General features: G+C 41.6%; 4 protein-coding genes across 5 annotated transcripts in view; all 4 read left to right on the top strand.

The window, feature by feature from the left end:
* The first annotated feature begins 228 nt into the window (after positions 1-228).
* LOC119906878 (homeobox protein Hox-A7-like) lies at positions 229-3,024 on the top strand. The gene is made up of 2 exons (XM_038724315.1): positions 229-714; positions 1,609-3,024. Exons 1-2 carry the CDS (start codon positions 348-350, stop codon positions 1,920-1,922), a joined length of 681 nt encoding a protein of 226 aa, XP_038580243.1. The 5' UTR covers positions 229-347; the 3' UTR covers positions 1,923-3,024.
* Positions 3,025-3,661: 637 nt separating this feature from the next.
* The window catches only part of hoxa3a (homeobox A3a), a 30,683-nt gene continuing 12,268 nt past the window's right edge, over positions 3,662-22,076 (top strand). Inside the window, exons 1-3 of one of the 2 annotated variants that reach the window (XM_038724305.1) lie at positions 3,662-3,941; positions 10,249-10,344; positions 15,763-15,899. The gene's annotated coding sequence lies outside the window, so the exon portion shown is untranslated. Of the gene's footprint in view, positions 3,942-10,248; positions 10,345-15,762; positions 15,900-20,906; positions 21,210-22,076 lie in introns of those variants that run through there. The other variant, XM_038724307.1, reaches the window with a different exon arrangement.
* hoxa5a (homeobox A5a) lies at positions 3,936-9,675 on the top strand. The gene is made up of 2 exons (XM_038724311.1): positions 3,936-7,912; positions 8,487-9,675. The coding sequence occupies exons 1-2, from the start codon at positions 7,318-7,320 to the stop codon at positions 8,735-8,737; spliced, it is 846 nt and encodes a 281-aa protein (XP_038580239.1). The 5' UTR covers positions 3,936-7,317; the 3' UTR covers positions 8,738-9,675.
* On the top strand, positions 15,929-19,433 carry hoxa4a (homeobox A4a). Its single transcript, XM_038724314.1, has 2 exons — positions 15,929-17,772; positions 18,302-19,433. The coding sequence occupies exons 1-2, from the start codon at positions 17,355-17,357 to the stop codon at positions 18,631-18,633; spliced, it is 750 nt and encodes a 249-aa protein (XP_038580242.1). The 5' UTR covers positions 15,929-17,354; the 3' UTR covers positions 18,634-19,433.

Raw genomic sequence — 22,076 nt, 5'->3', positions numbered from 1 at the left:
AGCTTTTAAATATTTGATTATTTGTATAATATATACTAAGTATATAAGTGATGTAAAACATGATCTTAAATTACCTAAATTACCTCCAGATCTCTGGGAATTTGTGAGTTTCTGTGTTTCTGTGTGTGAGGTGTTAATCCCACTCTGCAGTCCTGCGCCATAATGAAATTCATGTCTGCGTACTGATTGGATAAGAGCGGCCAGGCCAGAGTCACGTGGGTGAGTTCTTTGGTCCAGAGTAAAAATGGAGTTTGGTGTAAATCTAGGGTGTATTGCTGTCATATATCACACTACCTCGTAAAAACGACACAGAGGATTCTGGGCCAACAAATCAGAGAGAAAAAAATATGAGTTCTTATTATGTGGACGGTCTTCTTAGCAAATATACGGCGGGCAGTTCTCTCTTCCCAAACGTAGAGCGGGCGTCTTGCAGCATTGGACCCAGTGGAGAGGACTACGGCTCGGCTCGGACTGCTGCGGCTATCGCTTTTCCACCGTCGTTGTCTGGAGTTTACAGCGTCAATAATGCAGTGTACCAGAGCCGCCCCATGTTTACCTCGGGATATGGCCAGGGGCAGGACGCACACACACTGCACTGCAGCCTGTTTGACCAGAGCCGCCTGTTCTCCGACAGCTGCTGCCACCCGGAGCCGGGACCTCTCACCTCACCTCCGGACAAACAGCACGGGATGTACCCCTGGATGAGAGCATCAGGTATGTGCTGATTCTGTCTCTTATGTGCTATTTCAAAGCCCTCAGGTTAGTGCTTTTACAAAACATTGGGATACTTACACTGGCCGTTAGTGGTTCAATTAATTTCGTGAAGCCATTGGTGTTGCGTGGAAAGAATCGTAAAACTTTTATTGCGCAACTAATGAGTTCTGCAGCCATAAATTCATTTGGCCAGCGCTCCTGTGTGTTCAGTACGCAGAGACCTTGCCGCTGGGGGTTTTCTCTGCACTCCTATTACTCTTATAGCCTCTTCTCCCCTTTGTGGTTGTAAAAAAGACCGGCCTGTTGTGTAAATCTGTTCTCTTGCACTCTGCTGCTCCTTTCTAATTGGGTCTGCACTGCACAGGCTCTGTCATTTTCTGAAACCCGTTCGTTCACATTGCTGGATCAATATGCACCAGGACTGTCGACTACACATAGGAGTCAAGTGGATTTAGAATCATTTTGAAGGAGAAGGTGTTGTGGCTGTATAATCTAATTACTTATGGCCCCTTCGGTGCTCAGAACATCGCTGGCTTTTAATTGGAAAAGCATGTAGAGTATCAAAGGAGACCTGTTCCAAACATCCCAGCAGGACTACTTAAAAAAGCGATTTGAGTGTGTTCTGGAAGTGTGTGTCTGTGTAGGAGTGAGCATGTGTGTGTGAGGGAGTGTGTGTGTGGGGGGTAATGTAATAATATGAGCCACAATTAATAGCGCAATCAGAAATAAATGAATGAGTCCCAAGATGAATCCAACTACAAGTTTTTATTGTTAGCAACAGATTCAACACCACTTTAATGAATGTTTTATGCTGTATCATATTTCATACATTTAGGGCAAAAAAAATCTATTTTCTGCCAGTTACACTGAACTTGGGCATCCCATCTTCCACAGATCCAACTCGAAAGCGGGGGCGGCAGACATACTCGCGGTACCAGACCCTGGAGCTGGAGAAGGAGTTCCACTTCAACCGGTACCTGACGCGCAGGAGGAGGATCGAGATAGCCCATGCCCTCTGCCTCTCAGAGAGACAGATCAAAATCTGGTTTCAGAACCGCAGGATGAAGTGGAAGAAAGACCACAAGGAGGAACCGGCGTCGACCCCCGGGGATAAGGACGGTGAAATCCAAGGCGTGTCAGAGATCGCAGAGCCCGAAGATGGAGACACCCGGAGCGCCGGGTTGGAGTCAGAAACGGCTGCAAAGTAACGAAATAGACGGACAAAGCATTAAATGAAAGAAACACACTTTACCATAAGTGTGGTATAGAAATATCTGAGATGTTTCTCACGTACCATTCATGCACTGAAAGCTTTTTAGGCTGATTAAGTTAATGACAGCTGAAGGCAGTTAGCCTATGTATTAAGCATTTATGCTGTATTTCAGATTTGAACCGAAAATGCGTAAAATGGCTTCGCATGAAACATTAACTACCTATCCAAACTATATTTTTTATATGCAATACGGTATGTAATTTAACCTTACTGTACTACTGAATTTACATTCCTTAACGAAAAAACTACCTAATAATTACCTGATAATATTAAAACACTAACACTAAATGTATGTGAGTTGAAATTGACTGTAAATGGAAATATGATTAGAATGTTCTTTTTCTCCACCAACCCGAGACGGTTGTATTTTCTGAAGCGTAACAAACACTCTATTTTGCGCAAATGTGCCTTATTGTGAATAAAGGCTAATTTAAAGTGAATGTTTTGTTAGTTAAATGCCTCCAAATGTGATTTAGTTGCTTCTGTAGATTTGAGTAAGTGTACCACTGTATCATTTTAAAAAAAATGATCACTGCTTATCACTTAGGATGTTGAGATGCTAGTTTTCGACCCTTATTTACCCTCCATACATCCCAGGGTTAACAGAACTATATGTTTAGTTTCAGATGAACTCATGTAAGCTACCTCAGATTCTCATAAAGTGAACTTGCTTATTATACTGTAAACAGGAATACCCTGACGTAAATGTTTAGCCGTGTACTGTAAAATGTTTTATTTCATTTAGGAAAATTTCCAGACTCAGCATTTCACACGTGTTTTTGAACGCCAACAACAAACGCACGCCCTTTTAATTAGGCGACATTAGATTTCCGAATCGTCACACTTTTTTTGAGTTTAAAATGAATAGGTTATTGTACTCCAACATGTGCAAATACTGTGATAGGCTCGGTGACGACGTTTTCAATGTGACGTATAAGTATTGTGAACAAATAAAAATAAAAAGTCTTAAACCTCTGGGAATGTCTTATATCTGTAAATGAAAATATAATTATTGAATAAACTAGCTTTCACCTGTCTATTTGTTTGCATGTACTATTTACATTCAATATTAGCGAACTAATATTGTGTAACCACAACAAGCATAATAATAATCACAGCAGTTACACGCCGTTTGAGTGATAATATGTCGCTGACTGTCACCAGTAAGTGTGTAAGTCACTGTGGCCAATATTAGGTTGCATGTAATGAGACATGTTGCAGTCCATTATGAGGGTTAGGTAAACACTGGAGCTGGGGAATGTGAACTATGAGGATGCGAGATGGGGCAGGCTACAGATGAAGGGAAATTACTGTTGAACTCTGCATTCCCTCTTCCTTCTGTAAGATGGCGCCTGACGGTGACCTGCCCCCCTTCCTTCGCTGTCTCTCCCCCCTACCGCCCTCCCACCTTTTCTCCCCGTCTCTCCCTCCAGCGCTGGGTCATAAATCCGTTGTTGTTTATGAAAATTTACAACATAGCAATACAACTTTACGACCCTTCCCGTCTTCCTATTGGCCACAGCTTGTCACGTGGCAGGGAGCCGTGAACATGAACTTTTTATATATAATTTCCAATAGAGGAATAGAGCAGCCTTTCATTTAACGGTTTTGGCATCCACACGGCAGTTTTCACTCGCGACCTTCTATATTTTTATCCCTCTCACATCTCCACCCCCTTTTTTGGGGGGAGTTTGGACTTTTCTCTCGGTCATGCAGAGGCTCCACACACAGGAGCTTACCGCGGAACGTGACTGGATCGTTTTGGTGCTCTGCTGTCGGTTTCCCGACACGTTTTGGCGAGAAGGGTGGAAGGAGCCCCAGTGCGTCACTCACCCCCGGGAGCCCCAGTTTCCGTCCGGGCACTCAGCTGGATACTTCCCTCCGTCACTACCCGTCTGCACCTGCCAACTCTCTCCCCACACCTCCTCTGTTTACAAGCAGAAACCCTCACAAGGTAAGACAAATCAAACTTGCATGTGTTTGCTATTTTAGCAATTTGCAATGTCAAACAACATAAACAAATAATAATAATTTCGTTATGTAAAGATTAAGTCTCATTTGTTTTTGTTTAAATAACCGGATGGTTAAATCCTGTGGAGGAAATTGTTTTATGTTACAGTTTATTTGATCCTGATTTGAATACCACGTTCAACGCGGTATAAATCTGATCATCCTGAATCAAATCACTTATAAAACTTGTGTTGCTTTGTCTTGATTTTCCTGTTGGCTTTTGCATGCTGCCAAGACCTTGTTTGTTGTTGGATTTGAATGGGGATGAGCTTGCGGCTGCATAATCCATGGGGTGGATGGTGGCCAAAAGATGTGCTCTTGGTCGCCCTCCTGTGGAAACATCGGGGGCATTGCGGTTGCAGCTCTGCCTGTTTTGCTGCAAATGGACATCACACAAGTCGACCTCTAGCCTGTTTGTACCTGTGTGTCCACACGTAATGCTAAAGCGTTGTTCTTCATACGTATGCATGCAGGCCCCACTCACTGTACACTCAACTGATAAATAGGATAACTCTCAATGAACAGTTATTTTACAATTTGAATGACCTTTAATTGACACACAGGAATGTCCCTGTCGAAAAATGTAAAATATTTCTGTTAGAAAATATTATTCGCACTCTTTGTTTGCACATCAGTGTCGTTCACGGTGTTCCTGAACACGCACTAGGCCTACTGTATAATGTGCAATAAAGTAGCAACCAAATTTTAAAGAGTTAAAATGCAAGGCATGAGCAGGTTTTTTTTGTAAGATATACATAGTGCAAAGGTATATGTAGTTGAATGGTTCCAAAATAATAATTAATTTGCTATTTTGAATTCTCCTCATCTGAATTCTTTTCTTTGCAAAAAAAATCCTAGTTTCACATTAATGTGTCGTGGAAGAAAAACCTTGCTGTCTGTAGATATTCTCCCATAACTGTTAATTTCTGTTGTAAGCAGTGTGTTTGTTGCTATCAGGTTGAGACTTGCTCTGCTCATCATATTTTTTTTAAATGGCATAACCATCCCGAATGTGACCATTGGGATTTTTACTGCAGTCGTGCTTAATGATATTCATTACGTCATTGAATTCAAATATTGTGGATATTCTTATTCTCACAAGTGCTGGTGTGTGAGGGTGCCTGCAGAGTGCACTGCCCTCCTGTTTTTCCAACAGCAGTGGCCCCCTTGGCTCCCAGCCCAATATATTTGACACCAGCGCGTACTCACTTCTTTCATCTCCTTTCTTTTGGTTATTTAGTTCCTGGGTGTGTCCCTGGCTCGACTCGGAGAAATAATTTTCGTGGGAACTTTGTTGCCATTGGCCAGCCATAAATCAGCTGTTGGAACATGACTGTTTAGCCAACACACACTGCGTGGTGCTTCTCTTATTGTGGATACACTGGATGTGGGAGCCCGGTATTCACCCTTCCTCGCGTCGTGCCTTCTGGGGGTCTGACTGTTAACGCAAAGGGCACACATACCTGGAACAGAATAAATAACCTATATCTCGCTCGTTTTGTCAGTAACTCTTGATTGGGCTTGTGCTGGGTAAAGGGCCTGCTCTGGGGAAATAGCACGTTAGGGGGGAAACAGAGGACAAGTCGCTGCCTTTGAGAGACGAAGGAGCCATAAAAATTCCACAAGGAGAAAACCAAACGGACGAGGCGTCATGCCTCTATTTAGGCTTCGCGTCTGTGTCAGGCTCTGTGCGGATCCCCTGTTCTTCCTGTCTTCCTGCTCAGAATTAACCTAGCCTACATCAACAATAGTAGATAGTTGATTTACCCGTTTCAGTAAGCTACGTTAGGTTTTTAACATAGGAAAAATTTTACTCAGTCGGGCCTGCTTTTTTAAAACGACTTTATTTTTGATTATGCTAATTATTACACATTCTTTCTTTGCTGTGCTGTAATTGATCGAAGGCATTTTGGGGTTACTATGTTTGCTTCAATATCAAATATAACAACATATTTTAAAAATAAATAAGTGGAAGAGAAGGAACTGAAAACAGGGCGCCAATTCTTCGTACCAAAATACGAATAGCCTACAGCACAGAAACTAAAAATATAAATGATTAACTGAATATTGTGGTTATTTTACATTAAACATTTCAGTTGCGTTGGCTTTATATTATCCATGAATCTTTTCAATTATTTCCCTTTTCAGTCGTTTCTAAATGGAGCCCCTTGTTTCTTTGAATTGCAGAGTGTCTGTACTGATCTCCACACGGTGTAGCTGCTTATGGAAAAGAGATTGTATGTTGCTGTCAATCTTGTGTTGATGATCTCACAAACATGCAAAATACTAAAACTGCAATTTGAAAATATATTGACTGTTTAAAAGTCAACATGAACGATGATCAAGCGTAATAAACTCGGGTTTCATGCAAAAAAAAAAAAAAAGCTTATAACAGGGGCTTATTGTTTGGAATCGTAATTTTTAACTAGTTTAAAATAAGCAGTAACGTGGGTTTCTGTGTGTTCATATGCAGCCTATATTTAAAGGTATTAATTCTTCAGTGTGGCATAAAGGACAGGCCTTGAATGGCAGTCTGTCATATTATTCGACAATGTGGTGTTTGGCTTTTATCTTTTCCCTAAACATTTATTCATTAGTCTTTTCCCACACGAGTGCTTGTTCACTTGTTTTATTGCTATAAGAAAAAGCGTAAGAAAACACGCAGCCCTGTTTTGAATGGGCTTTTATTCTATTAACTGCGCAGACTATTTGCACTCATCGCCTATCATAGCATGCATAACAGATTCTGATCGAATTATTCCTGTACACTTTCCTCGCAGAGATTGCACTCTCAGCGTGTCACTTGTTGTATTGTTTAGGAGCCCGTTGATTTTTGCCGCAATGGTCGTTAACCTCTGAATGACCCCGTGTGGAGCCCACGCCTCAGAAAGCGCCGCAGACAGGCAGTGCAGCAGTTGAGCCAGAGGATGGCGCACCACGACAATTCAAAACACCCGAGTCCTGGCTCTGAGTATGCCCGAGCCACGAGCGCATGGAGGCGCGCGCCCTAAACATCCCACCCAGTATTTCCTCTGTGCACGAGTTTACCTCTGGAGGTCACCAAGCAGGATTTACGACTGGTCAACAAAAGCACGTGATTCTCCGCCGTACCCCATATTTGGGTGCCTACGTAAGAGAGAATCAAGTCCATGTCCCACTCATTTCCATAATTCATCATAAATTGTGCAAGGGTGCTATAGGACGCGCTAAACCATAAGAGCCACAAATCAAGCCCACAGGTTTATGCTATTTTACCTCCAAAAACATTTAAAAAAACAGCAACAATACCTACAACGAGCAAACGGTGGAATTGTCAACAAATGAGCTCCTATTTTGTGAACTCATTCTGCGGTCGCTATCCCAATGGCGCGGACTTCCAGTTACATAATTATGGAGACCATAGTACGGCAAACGAGCAATACAGGGACTCAACAGCCATGCATTCCAGCAGGTACGGCTATGGCTACAACGGGATGGACCTAACAGTCGGGCGGGCCGGTACCGGACACTTTGTGGGCAACGAGCGGACGCAGGGTTACTCCCCGAGTCACTCAGCGGCGACAACGCCCTCGGTGGAACCGGTCAGGTACACCCAGTCCGCCGGCAGCACCGGGACATCGTCTCTATCGCCAACACCTGACCCACTACCGTGCTCCTCGGTCGCCACCTCGTCCCCGGTCACCGAGGCTCAGTCTCAACACCGAGCCGTAAAGAACTCTATAACGACCCCGTGCTCAACCCCGTGCTCGAGCTCGAACGGAAGCACGCTGCTGCTCAGCCGGGACTGTGTGTCCAAAGCTTCCCCCCTCGAGGAAGAGAAGCCTGCGGGAAGCACACCAGCAACTCCTCAAAATGTCACCGACTCTTCACAGCCTCAGATATATCCGTGGATGAGAAAACTGCATATAAATCACGGTAAACTGCTTTTTTAAAATGCTCTTGTATTGATTTTAGAGAGTGCTGTGTTATTGTTTGGTAAAGGTGTGATCATGTTCATCTTATTCAGGTACTTTTTAACCATGTGAAATGCCAAAGTGGACAAAAGTGGACACTTTATGACATTTATATGACATTTATATCATTAAAAAACACAACATACAGAGGCATGTGGCGCCATGTGCGGCCATCACCTGTTTGGTATAGTCTATTATTGCTTTTCAATGTCAACATAGACCAGGTATGGGATATGTAAGAACAAAACGCTGTTAAAATATATTAGATATTTAGAGGATATATGCGTTTTTTGGTTCATTATACTATACATTTTTTAAATGTTTAATAGCCCACATTTTACATCCTTTTACTGTGGTAATTCATTTTCGCAAGGTGCAGTTGAAAAGGTGTGTATATTACTTTTGTAACTTGACCGCTTGACAACTTTTACGCCAGTCCCATCCGCAGAAATGTGGTCAAAAAAGTTTTTGCAAATCTTTACATTTTTTTCACATCTACTGTATCTCATGTGCCCCCCTACCCCTCTCTGCAAAAGATTTGGCAGGACCAGAGGGGAAGAGAGCCAGGACTGCATACACCCGCTACCAGACTCTGGAGCTTGAGAAGGAGTTTCACTTCAACCGGTATCTGACCCGCAGGCGGAGGATCGAGATAGCCCATGCCCTCTGCCTCTCAGAGAGACAGATCAAAATCTGGTTTCAGAACCGCAGGATGAAGTGGAAGAAAGACAACAAGCTGAAGAGCATGAACATGGCGGCTGCAGGCGGGGGAGGCTACAGGCCTTGATATTCACTCCCCTTCCCCCTGATAGCGGGCACTATGAAAATAAAACTAAGATTGTCATATCAAGTTCTCTTCCTCCCATTTCCAAGAGCGCCGAGACTTTGTTAACGGACTGAATGCGGGACAGGGGACAACCCACCTAAGCCCACTGTATGTCCAACAACCGTCCCATTATATTGCTTAATATTATTTCCTTTTTATTTCCACCGTGATAATGCTTATGTGAGTAAAAAAACGCACTAGGTTATGTACAGTTCTGTCTAGATTTAGAGGAAAAGGAAACCCATGAAAATAAATGTTTGTTTAAATTATTTCTTGTTCAGACGAAAAAAATACATAAAAACGTCAAAGCTTGAAATGCTACCTACCGCAAATAAATCCAGTAAAAGTTGTGTGATGCTCTCAGAACATTAACAACCTAATAAATAGAGGGTTGAGGTCGAGCTGCCTTTGTGTTTAGCCTTCGTTTTCTATGTATGTACTATATATGTATGTATTTATTTGTTTGATGTATTGTACCAACTTGTCAGATAACTTGCTTCCAAAAGTAGAGCCAGCAGAGTACGTAAACCTTTGTGTGGTTATTGTGTGCGTTGTGAACACATGTATGGACAGAGGTGCCGACTCAGTCTTGTATGTACAGTAACTGTGCCTTGTATCTTTTTTTGTTGTTGTTTTTTTATTTTTTTTGCAGGAGATACATTTTGCATCGTCCACCTGGGCGCAACATCTTGGTAAAAAAGTGTTTTTCGTCTTTGTTTTCTCTAGCTGTTTTTTATGTGGAGGTAAACACAGTACATTTCATTGCCTAAGTGTATAACTCCATCGTGATTAGCTTTTTGTAAATGTTTTTCAAAGACTGGAAGTCAAGAATATACTATAATAACAATGATGATGATGATGATGATGGCCATTATAATAAACTTTTTACTGGAACGGCAGCATTACAGTGAGTGTACCTTTTTTTGTAAAATTTCAAAGATTCATTTGCGCTTTTACCACAACTGACGCGTGGCAAAAAGAGAAGAAGAAGAATTTGCTATTTGGTCTGAAATCTTCAAGTCACTTGCGCGAGCTGTCAAAAAATGGTCAAAGTTTCTTCGAGTTAAATCTCCTTGAATTCAACAGGTCCTCTTGAATGAAAGCTTCATGTTTTACTCACCTTTGCTGTGGAGCAGGGGGCTTTTGGAGGTCCTTGGCCACTCACCGGCTCCATGGGCCAGGCGCACATATTCCTGGGCTATTCCCGGAGAATCAGCTCGACTTTTCAAGCTGTAAACTTTATTAGGGCCGATTCTGGCTCTCTGACATTTGGGTGCTAAATGAATGGGGGGTTTTGTCTATGAATTAGATCGTAAAAATCATCCGGAGCGCGGCCAGATAGGCTCACTGGCCATAAACGGTCACGTGGTGGCCATTAAAGTAAGTTTTATGGTTTTGGGGAGTTGACAGTATATTGCACATAACATATAATCGCACTGACGGCGAGGCTTCGTCTGACTCTCTCTTTGCAGGCTGTAAGTGTTACTTGACCGGTACAGACAGTCTCTATTGCTCTGTCTGCCTCAGTATGGACCGGACGCTCTCCAGGATGAGGACCGCGTCTCTGGGTAAGTTTCTGCAGACTATCCGGTAGCCCGAGAACACCAAGCCTGTGTTAAATAGCCTTATTATTGTATTCGCTCCCTCTATCCGTCCCTATTAGTCCATTACACTAATTTGTCAGTTGTGCAGCGCTGAATACTGGTCCCGGCAGATGTTGCGCAGGGTTGGGTCCGGCTCATGGCTATTTAATTGCTTCCTTCCCTGTGTAACTTGTTTCCCTCCATCTGTGGTGTAACTCATAATCCATTTTTACATGTTGGATAATTATCTCTGTGTCCATTTCCACCCCCACAAACTTCTAGTTGTTGTCGTTTTATTACATTGGAGAATTCACAGACCGTGAGCCAGAAAGTTTCCAAGGGGTGTGTGGAGTATTGTAGATTTCCTTGATAAAGTTGAGCACTAATGCAGGCCTACAGATTTACAGCTAGCTCCGTCTGATTGAATTCTGTTTGCTGATGACTTCTGGAAGTTGTTGGTCAGTCCCTGAAAAAAAGTTTCAGTTGTTTCGCTGAGCGCTGCGCTTTGGGACAGGCTGTAAACTGTGTCAAGTAAACACAACATGGGAACAAACAACAGCGGGGCGACATTTGAAAAGGAATTCCGTTTTGTGTCTGCCACGTAGTGTTGTGTTTGGGGTTGAAAAGTTCAGATGACCCCTTTAAAAGTCACTCTCGCTTCGTGGTGACCTCTTGTCCGACCAGCGCCCGTGCGAAACCAGTCACCAGTGGACCCTGACTCCAAATAACATGGACTGAAAACTGAAGGATGGGGGGTGGTCGTTTTTTTTGGACACATTGACCACGTCTTTTTCTTCCTTTTTTCGTTTTGGCATTTTTTTCAATTAAACGGCGTGTGACTCCATGCTCCGTTTCTAATTTGAGATATCTAGGCCAAACATCTACGAAAACAAAAAAATCGGATTTTAAAATTTAAGATTTATGAGATTTTGGCAGCAAATAACCAGTCAGCTTTCTTTATGTTGTTGTCTGGGCAGATTTGCAAAGGTTACATTGTCCGCCAGCCACGATAACCTATACCAGGTTTTTATTTTTTGTGCAAAGGCCTAAATCACATTGTCTAGAATCATTCCCGGTTATTTCTGAACTATGTTAAAATCAATACATTTGTTTATCACGATAATCAACTTTAAATAACTTCTTAATTCCATTTTCACATACGGTGGAGTGGAATTTACCGGACTGGACAGACAATGTAGAATTCTTCCCTAAATTGATTTTACTTTTTAAACAAGAATCATAAAGTTTTGAGGTTGCACCAATTGTCAAATTCACCAGAATAACCCAAACCACATTGCTTTTATATCCTTCCGTTTATTGCTTAACAAATTTTGATCATTGTTTTGTAAAGAAGTCACCAGCATAACAAAATACGGGACTTACACTCTTTCCAGTTTGATTTTAGACACACTGAAAATGCATCAGGACACACCGAGAGTGAGTCTATTTGGATATTAAAACCCTTGCCAATATTTCAAAAGGAGAGATTTCGACAGGGCCCCATGTGCGGCATACTGCCAAGCAGAGAGACAGAGAGAAGCGCTGTATAGGTTCATCTGGAGGTCAGCCACAGCACCAAGATAAATCTGCATCCTCTCCGAGCCACCAGCAGAGCTCGCTTTAGGCCAAGTTCACTGTCACCCTGCTTGCATAGAGAGAGGGAAACTGCTCACACATCCACTGTACCGCGCGCGCACACACACGCCTTCACGTTAATGACACGTTCGCTTGGCCTTGCCTATAAGCATAATGCGTATAAATGAATTTACCGAGGGACACAGAGCCTGTGGTAACATCCTGCACTGGAGGAAAATACTCCGTGAAGAGAGAGGGAGAGATGACTTTAAGTGTTGCCTCCAACAAAGACTTTTGGCTGCTTTGGTTGCTCTATAAAGCTAATGAATGATTTGCATATTTTACGGCCCTATTAGTCTTGAGTGGGAGCCTATTGGATTTATCTTTTCACTCCCTCGTTGGAAACTCAAAATCATAAAGCTACAATTGCATTTTAGGTCTTGTGCTGGCATCTTCTCTAATTATGAAATTTGGGGAAAATGATCCTCGTGATGATGCACCTTGTTTAAATCAATTTTTCGTTTCAAGAGGGGCAGATATCTCACTGGGCTGGGACAGATGAGAGCGAGATAGCTGCAGAAGAGGAGGAAAAATTGGGGTCAAAAGTTTACGCGCTGAGCAAGTCTCCGTCATCTGTTCACTCGGAGCTTGATGCCAGCCTTATAATAGCGATCTTGACTCTCCACACAAAAGACAGAATAGCTTTGAATTACATATGTTGCACGGTGCACTCCAGGTGAACCCTGAAAGCGCGGTGACCTCGCTTTTGGAACCGGGGGATGGGACCCCCCACCCGTCCCCCGCAACAAGATTGAGTGGTTGGCGTTTTATTAGGGCGGTTGATTGGTGAATTTCCTTTGAATAAATTGCATTTGATATGTTTAGGGACGAGGGCAAAATTTGCATTTTGAGGATTGATACTCTCGACCCGGTCACAGGGTAATGGGAAGGCCCACAGCCCCCAAACTGAGCCCCCAGACCCCTTAAAAAACATTTAGCCCCTCTCTTCCTGATCGGTTGAATAGAAGCCTTTTAAGAAAGCAGATGTTTTTTGTGTGTCATACAGAGAAAGTTTGAAAAATATTTTTTTTTGTGGCAATACATTCACTATATATGTATGTATTTAATGTTTTTCATTGGGCCTATGCTTTTGAGAAAGAACGCAGATCTTTCTCAAAGCACACTAAAATATTGAACCTTTGGTTGAAAATGTAAACGCGCAATAAAAAATACAATAAATTAGTGAAAAATGGCTGACAACAAATCTAAATCGATACCAAAAATAGAATTATTTTATTGAAATTTAGATTAAAAAGCATGTTTTGCCTAAATCGCATTTACTTATATGCAACCGACCACAAGGCGCACACGAACTTAACAACCTTTTGTTAAAAAAGTACACTTTTCATTTCAAACCAGAATAAGACAACTTATCATCTGAGATCCCTTTGATAAAAAAGGATCAATTAAATCAGACTATATTGGCACTTTCGATTTCATCAACGTTTTATCGTCTTCTTAACAGGAAATGAATAGAAAACAAACACTTAATTTCAAACAAAGCAACGTCATTTTATTTGTAGAAATGTAACATATTTTCAGAAACAATAACACACAATGCAAACATATTTTTTGCACACAAGTGTTGACATGTCAATGCCAAACTTGTTCATTCACAACTTGTTTATTGAAGTAGTAAGGAGAAGTAAGAGCTCGTCACTGAAGGCTGTAAGTCCGTTCACCCAAAGTCTCAGCGCTGAACGTTATTAGGCCTATTTCATACGTTTTTTTTTTAAATTACGTTAATTCAAACGTTGGCAGCTTGATTGTTAGCACTTACATCACCTTAAAGTGCACATAGCAACATATTTAACCTTTTGAAATATATCTGCAACTTCCTTCAGTCATTTGTAAACATTTCTTCTGGCGCCCGTGTCTAAAATATTCTGGCGCAGTTTCAATTACGACAACATATTAAAAGAGTAAGGAAGCTGTCCATGCACTTTCTAAAGGATGTAGCTGCTCATATGCTCCTCTTCTTGGTTTGAAGGTCACTAAGTTGTTGGTGTGATCCAAGTTTGCTAGTGACCATTCTTAGTTATTGTGCTTTTGCCGATAGAGGTAAAAGGAACAAGTGGTGGAAAGGACAGTCACACGTGACACACACAATCTTGTGTGTGTGAGTGTTTACCTATATCAAAATATTTCCATTAAGGTATGAAAGGTGTTTTCTAGCCCGGATCCTTGGCACATCTTGAATGCAGGGAGAATTTTTTATCCTGCTGTCAGGGCTCCGTATAGACAAGAGACCTTGTGAGAGCCATCTGCAATCTGTCACTATCGTCACAGCACTTCTATGATAATCTAAATTTACAGTAAACTGTCAGCATGATGTATATAGGTTAAACAGACCTTCACTTCACACTATATGCTCTGAAAGAGAACACCATGATCTGTCTGCTAGCTTATTTTGTCCTAAAATACAATCTCTGCCACGATGTTGTAATGGGTTTTCCTTCACATTAAGAGCAAAATAGCTCTTTAAATTTGGTGGAAAATTACTTAGATAGTGAAAGCTAGTTCAACGTTGTTTCCAAATGCTCCCTTTTAGTCCAATGGTCAATTGAATGATCATTATCCTTTTTATATGTTGTGTACGCTGCATTGTTCAAAAAGATGTTCCAGATGCTTTATTCAGACATTCAAACATGCAGCATCACCTTGCAGGCCTGGACTATAGATAACGGATATTACCGGGACTTTTATCTAAAATGTTTGTTTTTGAGCACTAAATCGGATTCTTGGACCTTCGTGATAATATGTATTAATAAAGATATTCACAGCTGAACATTAAAGAAAAAAGTAGTCCGTAGCAACAAGTTGAATGACCTGTAAAAACAGTTGTTCATGCAAGGATAACTTGGAGAGTAAGTGGATAATGGCCAAGCTGATCTGGCCCATATTTATACAGGACCTATATATAATAGAATGGCAGCAGACAGTAAATTTAGATATCATGTGAAGTCGTCTTACCGCTGACATTATGTTGACATATTGCCACTCAGGTGGTCTCTTGGCCATACGGATGCAGTGGATATATGGCAGAAAGTACATCAGCTGCCATTTACAATGAGTTAGATGCGAGAAAGCCTGTAACATGCACAAGATAGCAGCAGCTCTATACCTTATAGCAACAGCGTGCTCACATTGAAGAGCAAAATCTGAGGCCTGCCTCTGGTCACTGTGAAAAAAAAGAAGAATTCATCTGTTTTAAGTCGTCTCCATCAGCACATCCAAAAACTAGAGGTTCAGAGATGGAGATCAGCACTGTGGGAAAAAAACATTTAATATTAAAAATATCAGCAGATCTCTGTAGTTGCATGACAGACAATTCCACAAATGCATGTCCAACTGTTCGACGTGTGATTTTCGAGATAGTTGGAGGTCTTTGGCACATTTTAAAAATCCTTTGGGGACCTTTATAGAGTGTTGACCCGCGCTAAGTGCTCCCCCAACTCCCCAGAGTTGAACAGTCCCTGTAAAACTGAAGTCCAAGTCCGGGGTGAACCCCAGGTCACTGCGTCTAACAAATATGAAAATGTCGCCTCTTTGGAAAAAGGGCACGCCTTGTTGTTTAACAAAGACTGTCAATGGGTAAGATTAATCAGAAACAAAATGGAAACGGTGTCACTTCGGGGTCAGGCAGAAGTTATCTCTGTTTAGGGGAGCGAATAGAATAGGGGGTGGGGGGGACCAGGAAAAAGAAAAAAAGAGAGAAAAGAAAGCTTTCAATATTTCCGAAGTTTGGCCTCTTGTTTCTCCACGCAGAGGCCTTGTTGACGTGGACAGTGTGGATCAGCTTTGCGAAGAGCTGCTGCATCTTCAAGGGACACAGATACAGTGTGCCACCTCGGACATGGAGGGGAAACACGACCTGGACGTGATGGCTAATGGCGAGGAACACGGTCAGACACTTTTACATATTTTCTACCTTAAAAAAACATGCATTTTCAAAAATGTGGCTTCTATATTTTTTGCTATATTTAAATATATGGGGGTCTGAAAAAGGATGATCTGAACATGTACAATTTATTTCCCTAAAATAATTATATTAAAAGTTGTTATTATTATTATAACAGTTATTATTATTGTACCTTGGAATATTAGCCCCTTTAAACTTATAGTACTCCCAACAGATTAGCATTTTTACAGCACAACGTTATTATATTTGCCAGTGTTGTTTACATTTAAGTGTTACTGCAGCAAGCGCAGAGACTCTGTTAATCAACATATTCCAGATGTGTATTGAAATGTTGGCAAATTGTTTGTGGAAAATTATTTTTATATATTTCCAAATGTATCAGAATTGGAAAGTTGTTTTGGATATGAGGTTGCTTGTGCTGGGCAGAGTAATTCTAGTATCTCTTCCTGTAAATGGTCTTCATCCCAAATCCCACGCTTTGTTTTTGGCATCTGGCTATGATGATGCAAGTTAGGTGTCCAGTAAGTGTTTGTCCAGTGTTTGGATGAGCTTTTCATTGGCGGTTAACACAGGAGAGGTTGCAAAACGTGATGTCGGTGCAGTCAGTGCCAGATAAGTTTCATTTGGTATTATAGGGACAAATGGCAGACCAGAAATGACTTGAAATTATTGCCATGTCCTGGCAAATTGCAGAAACCCACCGTTTTCACATTTATAACCGTGGAAATGATGCATGTACACAGTTGTGCAACGTGAGAGATGAGGGTTCTCTGTTTGTGTGTGTGTCATAGTAGGGTATTAACCAGGTTTTACAGAAATCATATGCTTTACATGTAGGCTTGTATGTCCGCAGAGCAGCGGCTCGTCAGTGCTTGCAGGAAGCTTGTGCACTGACACTGTTGTCTTATTCGATAATTTAAGACACAACAATGGGATTTGTATTGTGCAGTCATGTTTTTGTTTGTTTTCCTCACCTCACCTCTTTGTTAGAATTCAACACATTTTAAACTCCAACGACCAATATTCTCGCCACTACTAGAAATAGCTTTTTGTATGTGATAACCTTTATTTTCTCGGGGCTTGAATTTCACATGCACTTTCTTTTCCAGAGGAGATGGATTTTTTCCCATGCAGGAAAGCCTCACCCACATAAGTTTGGCCCCATGCAGTAAACAAGTTAGTTGATTGGTTTTGCTTTATATACTGTGATTTAATAAGGAAAACACCAACGTAAGCCAGTGCGAGCAGTGTTGGTGGTGCCAGTGCCATGCTTTCCATTGGTTCCTGTTTACATGATGCCCACAGGACGCGCGGTGATTGGTGGCGCTTCACACGTGACCAGGCAACTTTGTACATTTGACAGGGAGTAGGAGGGTTTTGTGGAGATCAGAAAAACGACAGCGCGATAAAAATTAGTATTGTTGCACTTCACAAATTAATGACCATGAGTTCCTACTTGATAAACTCCAACTATATCGAGCCTTCCTTTCCTCCATGCGACGAATACCAACAGAGCGGATACATCCCCAACCCTGGTGATTACTACGAGCGGCCAAAAGATACGGGCTTCCCCCATCACGACGAGCCATCCTATCCGAGGTCAAACTACACAGAATCTGGCTACGATTACGGTAACATCCCCGCCAACGGACTCGATGATTTCAGCGAGGGACATCACGCACAGCCGCAGCCGGTTCCACAGAGCCACGGTCCTCGCCTCACCGCGGCCCCAGACGGTGGCGCAGGGGCAAATCCCAGCAAAGACTGCAGCCTCGCAAGTGAGGTCTATCCCGGCGTAGCGAAGGGCAAGGAGCCGGTGGTCTATCCTTGGATGAAAAAGGTCCACGTTAACACCGGTGAGTTATCGTCACGGTTAAATAGCAGAACCACAGAGAAACAACCACTGGAACACGCAAGCCTATTGAGGCAGCACTAGTAGCAGCCCTTACAACAGCAATTTACGACTATCGAGCAGCAGGGTCGGTAATTAAGGACCCTCGTAAATTTTATTGCTGTGTTCGTCTGTCGGGGCCATGTGCCTTTGTTGCTTTTTAACCCAAACTACCTCCACCACTGGAGCCGAGCCAAACTGTAATATCCAACCCTGCTGTTTTGTTAATCATTTCTAAGCTTGATCTGTCCCTGGATGCGAGTGCTTGTACACTCGGCATCTCCACATTAAGGTCATGTCCGTAAACTGAAACAAGAGCGAGAGTAAAACAAACAGGGCGGCTGTGATTTCCCACCAAACCCAGAATATGTTTTAGAGTTTTTCAACCTTGTTATGTGTCCAGTGGAGGAAACGATATGGGTTTGGAATAAACGCTATCAGCCTGCATGTAACACCTGCTTGCTTGCCTGTGTATGGCTTTTTCCCCCCTCCAGTCAATGCCAATTACGCTGGAGGAGTGCCCAAGAGGTCCCGCACTGCCTACACCCGCCAGCAGGCTCTGGAGCTGGAGAAGGAGTTCCACTTCAACCGGTACCTGACCCGGCGCAGGCGGGTAGAGATTGCGCACACCATGTGTCTGTCTGAGCGCCAGGTCAAGATCTGGTTTCAGAACCGGCGGATGAAGTGGAAGAAGGAGCACAAGCTCCCCAACACCAAGATCCGTTCCTCAAGCTCGGCCTCGTCCTCAGCCTCGGGGGCCCAGCAGCAGCAGCAGATCAAAACAGGCCAGCAGCTTGTCCCCACGCCGTGCACCGCAGGCCTATAGTGCTTGAACGAACCCCACCCCACAAAAACCCAATCCAGACTGAGATGGCATAACACAAGTGGAATTTGATGGACCGATTCTCAGTATTTTACACATGGTGTTATCTCTTTCACTTTGCCTCCGCCATTGGGCCCCTGTCACGTCCTTTGTACCCTTTCCCTCTCCGGTCGTCCTAGCCCTCTTCATATAAGCTTGAAATTCACCTTTAATTGCCAAGGTGGCAACAAAGTGTTTATATATTTGTTTATTATTATGAAAGGAGGATAACGCACATTCAAACGTAGGACTTGGATCAAAATGTATCTTTACGGTTAAAAATGAATGAGGTAAAAGTATTTGAACTCATTTTTCTATGTTCTCTTTGATGATTGTTTTTCTGTTTAGTTTTTTAATTATTGCTCAAGGAAGGTTCTAATATACTTGAAAGATATTTAGCGAGACTCTAGATGCCTGTTAGAAAACCGTACGGCTGTTTTTAGAGGTATGGCATCAGTCAGAGTAACAGTGTACTTTGTGTGTTTGAGTGGGTTGGTTTACTGTTGAATGTAGTCCAGGTGACTTTCACATTTAATGTACATAGGCATATCATAATGAAGGCACAATAAGGAAAGAATTTCGTCCAGTAGAATTCTGTTTGTTGGTGTTGTAAGGTCTAGTTTTAATTGTGCTAGTCTGTCTCATGTTGTGTTGTGTTCTAAACTGTGAATATTTGTATGTGTCGTCTCAGTAATGACCGTTGTGATGTAGGCTAGTGTAGGCTCAATCTGTCCCTGTGAAATAAATATGTACTTCAGTTATAAGGCTGACTTTGGATATTTTGTCATTGGAAATACTGATTTGGTTTGAGCGCAACATGCATTTTTGAAGTCGCGCGAATGGCAAATGCCTTTAGGTGCCTCCCTTTTTGTTTTATAGATTCATAATTTGGGGATTGCATTTTCAAACTAAAACATTTTATTTTCATGCCGTTTGTTTTTATTTCAGTACATGGAGAATTTTTTTTAGAACTTTTATTTAAAGTATTTTAATCAGTTATCCAGTGTTTGGAGATGCGTGCATAAAATTGTGATGTGAGCATTGGATAATTTACTGCGCCACACTTTCATAATGTCTTATGTATTTTTTTCACTTTGCTACATTTTATGTTATTTGCAGAGAGGATTACCTTGGTAATCAGGGCCCAACGTTGCGCAGTTTCTCTTAAAAGAATATTTACAGAGGGGAAAACAATTTCAACGTTTTAAAGTGTTTAATATCTATAACCTATTCAGAATGAAGAAGGTCTTACAGGCTGCATTCCCATCTAAAAAACATGTCTTAAAAATGATATGTCTGAGTCCATTGTGTCTTTTAATGCTCAACTGGCTGAAATTCTAATCCGTAAAATGTGCATGAATGTCATGCGCATTTTTTTGGATTAAGATGAAATGTGGTTTAAATTTAAGGGTCAAATATCAGCTGCTTAAGTGTTGCAGGCTTTGCTGCGTACATGGGAACCAAACCAACCTAAAATTGTTAAATGTATCCGGCCACACATATTGTTCTCACTTGCCATTATAAGGAGATCTCAGCCAACTTCAGTGCACCAGCGTGTGAGTGTTGGTCACTACCTGCTACATCCAAACAATGGCGAGTTCAACCAGGGGACACGGCCGGTTCTGGCCAATCACCGACTCAGAGCACTTCTTCTGACCCCTGACCTTTCGACACACACAGTGTTCAGACCATACATCAGTGCTGAGACATCCACGAGCTTTTTCTTCCCATTTAAGATTTACGCGGAAAACAAAAACGGTGTTTAGGTGCGAATCTGAGCCATGAATTTCCCCAAAATTATTCTTAGAGACAGCTCTTCTGCAATTCATCACAGAAACACCCTTGTCAGGCCACGTAGAGAGGGCAGATATTAGCTGAAAGATGCTGGCATTGTGCGTGTAATTTAGTATGGTTTTCAATATGTTTTTTAGCACTGATGGTTTCTGCTCAGCATTTATGGAAATAATGGCATAATTAATGGATTAGCAATGCTTTGAATCGTAAATTAGATAAAACTGTCACTCCCCACAATTCCCATAGTAAAAACCACAGAGTGGTAGGCTGAATTTACACAAACAGTATTTTAGTAGAAGCTTTACATCACTGTTTATAGTTTTCGTTGCATCGTTCAAATGTATTCACTTCTTTGTCAGCATAAGAAAAATAATCTTGCAGAAATGATAGAAACCCTCTTTGCTTATACCCCTCAGCCCCTCTGTGCAGCAGTTGCCGCAGACATGGAAGCTGTGCAGAAGATGGCGTTGAGGCTGATTGGAAACGGTTTTGCGCAGACTCAAAGAAGTCCAACTAGTTAAATTACAGCTTTCAAGTCATTTGATTCGCGAATAGAGGTCACTTCCAATGTACTGAAATTTTAATTCGCCCGTTCACGTGACTTGTTGAATAATGAATGCCCCGGGGTCAGAAATAGATCTGAAAATCTGACTTATTTTCATTTGAAGTGATCCTCTGCAGGGTGCGAGTCAGATCTCTTCTCCCTTGACAAAACTCTGTCCGTTGGACACAGACCGTCATGACTTGTGAGTAGATTTGGCTGTTTTTTATCTTAAATGTTGTGGAGGTATTGGGCATTTTAAAAGTTGTAAAAAAAAATATCCCGGAAGTTGAGTTTTTTCACGATCTTCTGCCACATATACATGGATATTAATATGACATTTTTATTTCCAGCTATATGTTGCTGTAGAGTTACTGAGCTTTGTAATATCACACTTTGTTATTAGTAAACTTGATTGCAAAACAATGTAAATTGCTTAAAAAATTATTACATGATATGTGTGTGTATTTTGTGCGTTATACAAACGTTATGTATTCAACCTACTTGATCCTTGTTTCATATTGTTCTTCTTCTTAAATGTATAAACCATGACAATATAGGATGATAAAATTCAACCTTCAATTTATGAGACTAAATAATTGTACTAATTTAGTTCAAATGAAACGATACTGGCTGCAGAGGTAAAAATGTTGTACAGGTGTAGCCTGGATGTATACATAACGACTTAAAAACAAAAGAAGCAACAGTCTGCATTTATGTTTGAAAAGTGTGCCTCAAAAATGCTACATGCCTTAAAAGATAGAGCAAAGCTCAGTTGCTTAGATGATTTGATTAATTTATTAATTTCAATCTTAAATTTACAAAAGCAGTGTAGGCCTATACAAGATACAAGAGTTAGCGCAGTTAAACAACAGTAACAATGCAAAGAGGGTATCTGTTGCTTGAATGAGCCTTTCAATGAGAGTGAACACAATAGTCAATTTAGACACTTGTTAAACATTAACAAAGTCCTTAGGTTATGTGACAGAGTTTACAATAATACTAATGGTTTATCGTTGTAGTTTTTATCATTATTAGTGTTAGTATTGTTATTGTTCGGCTATTTGCACTT

Source organism: Micropterus salmoides, unplaced genomic scaffold, assembly GCF_014851395.1.
Source record: "Micropterus salmoides isolate LMB-PRFRI ecotype aquatic unplaced genomic scaffold, ASM1485139v1 Ms_hic_scaffold_17, whole genome shotgun sequence".
Classification (NCBI taxonomy): domain Eukaryota; kingdom Metazoa; phylum Chordata; class Actinopteri; order Centrarchiformes; family Centrarchidae; genus Micropterus; species Micropterus salmoides.
The sequence above is the reverse complement of the archived record's forward strand: the minus strand, read 5'-3'. Positions and strand labels throughout refer to the sequence as shown.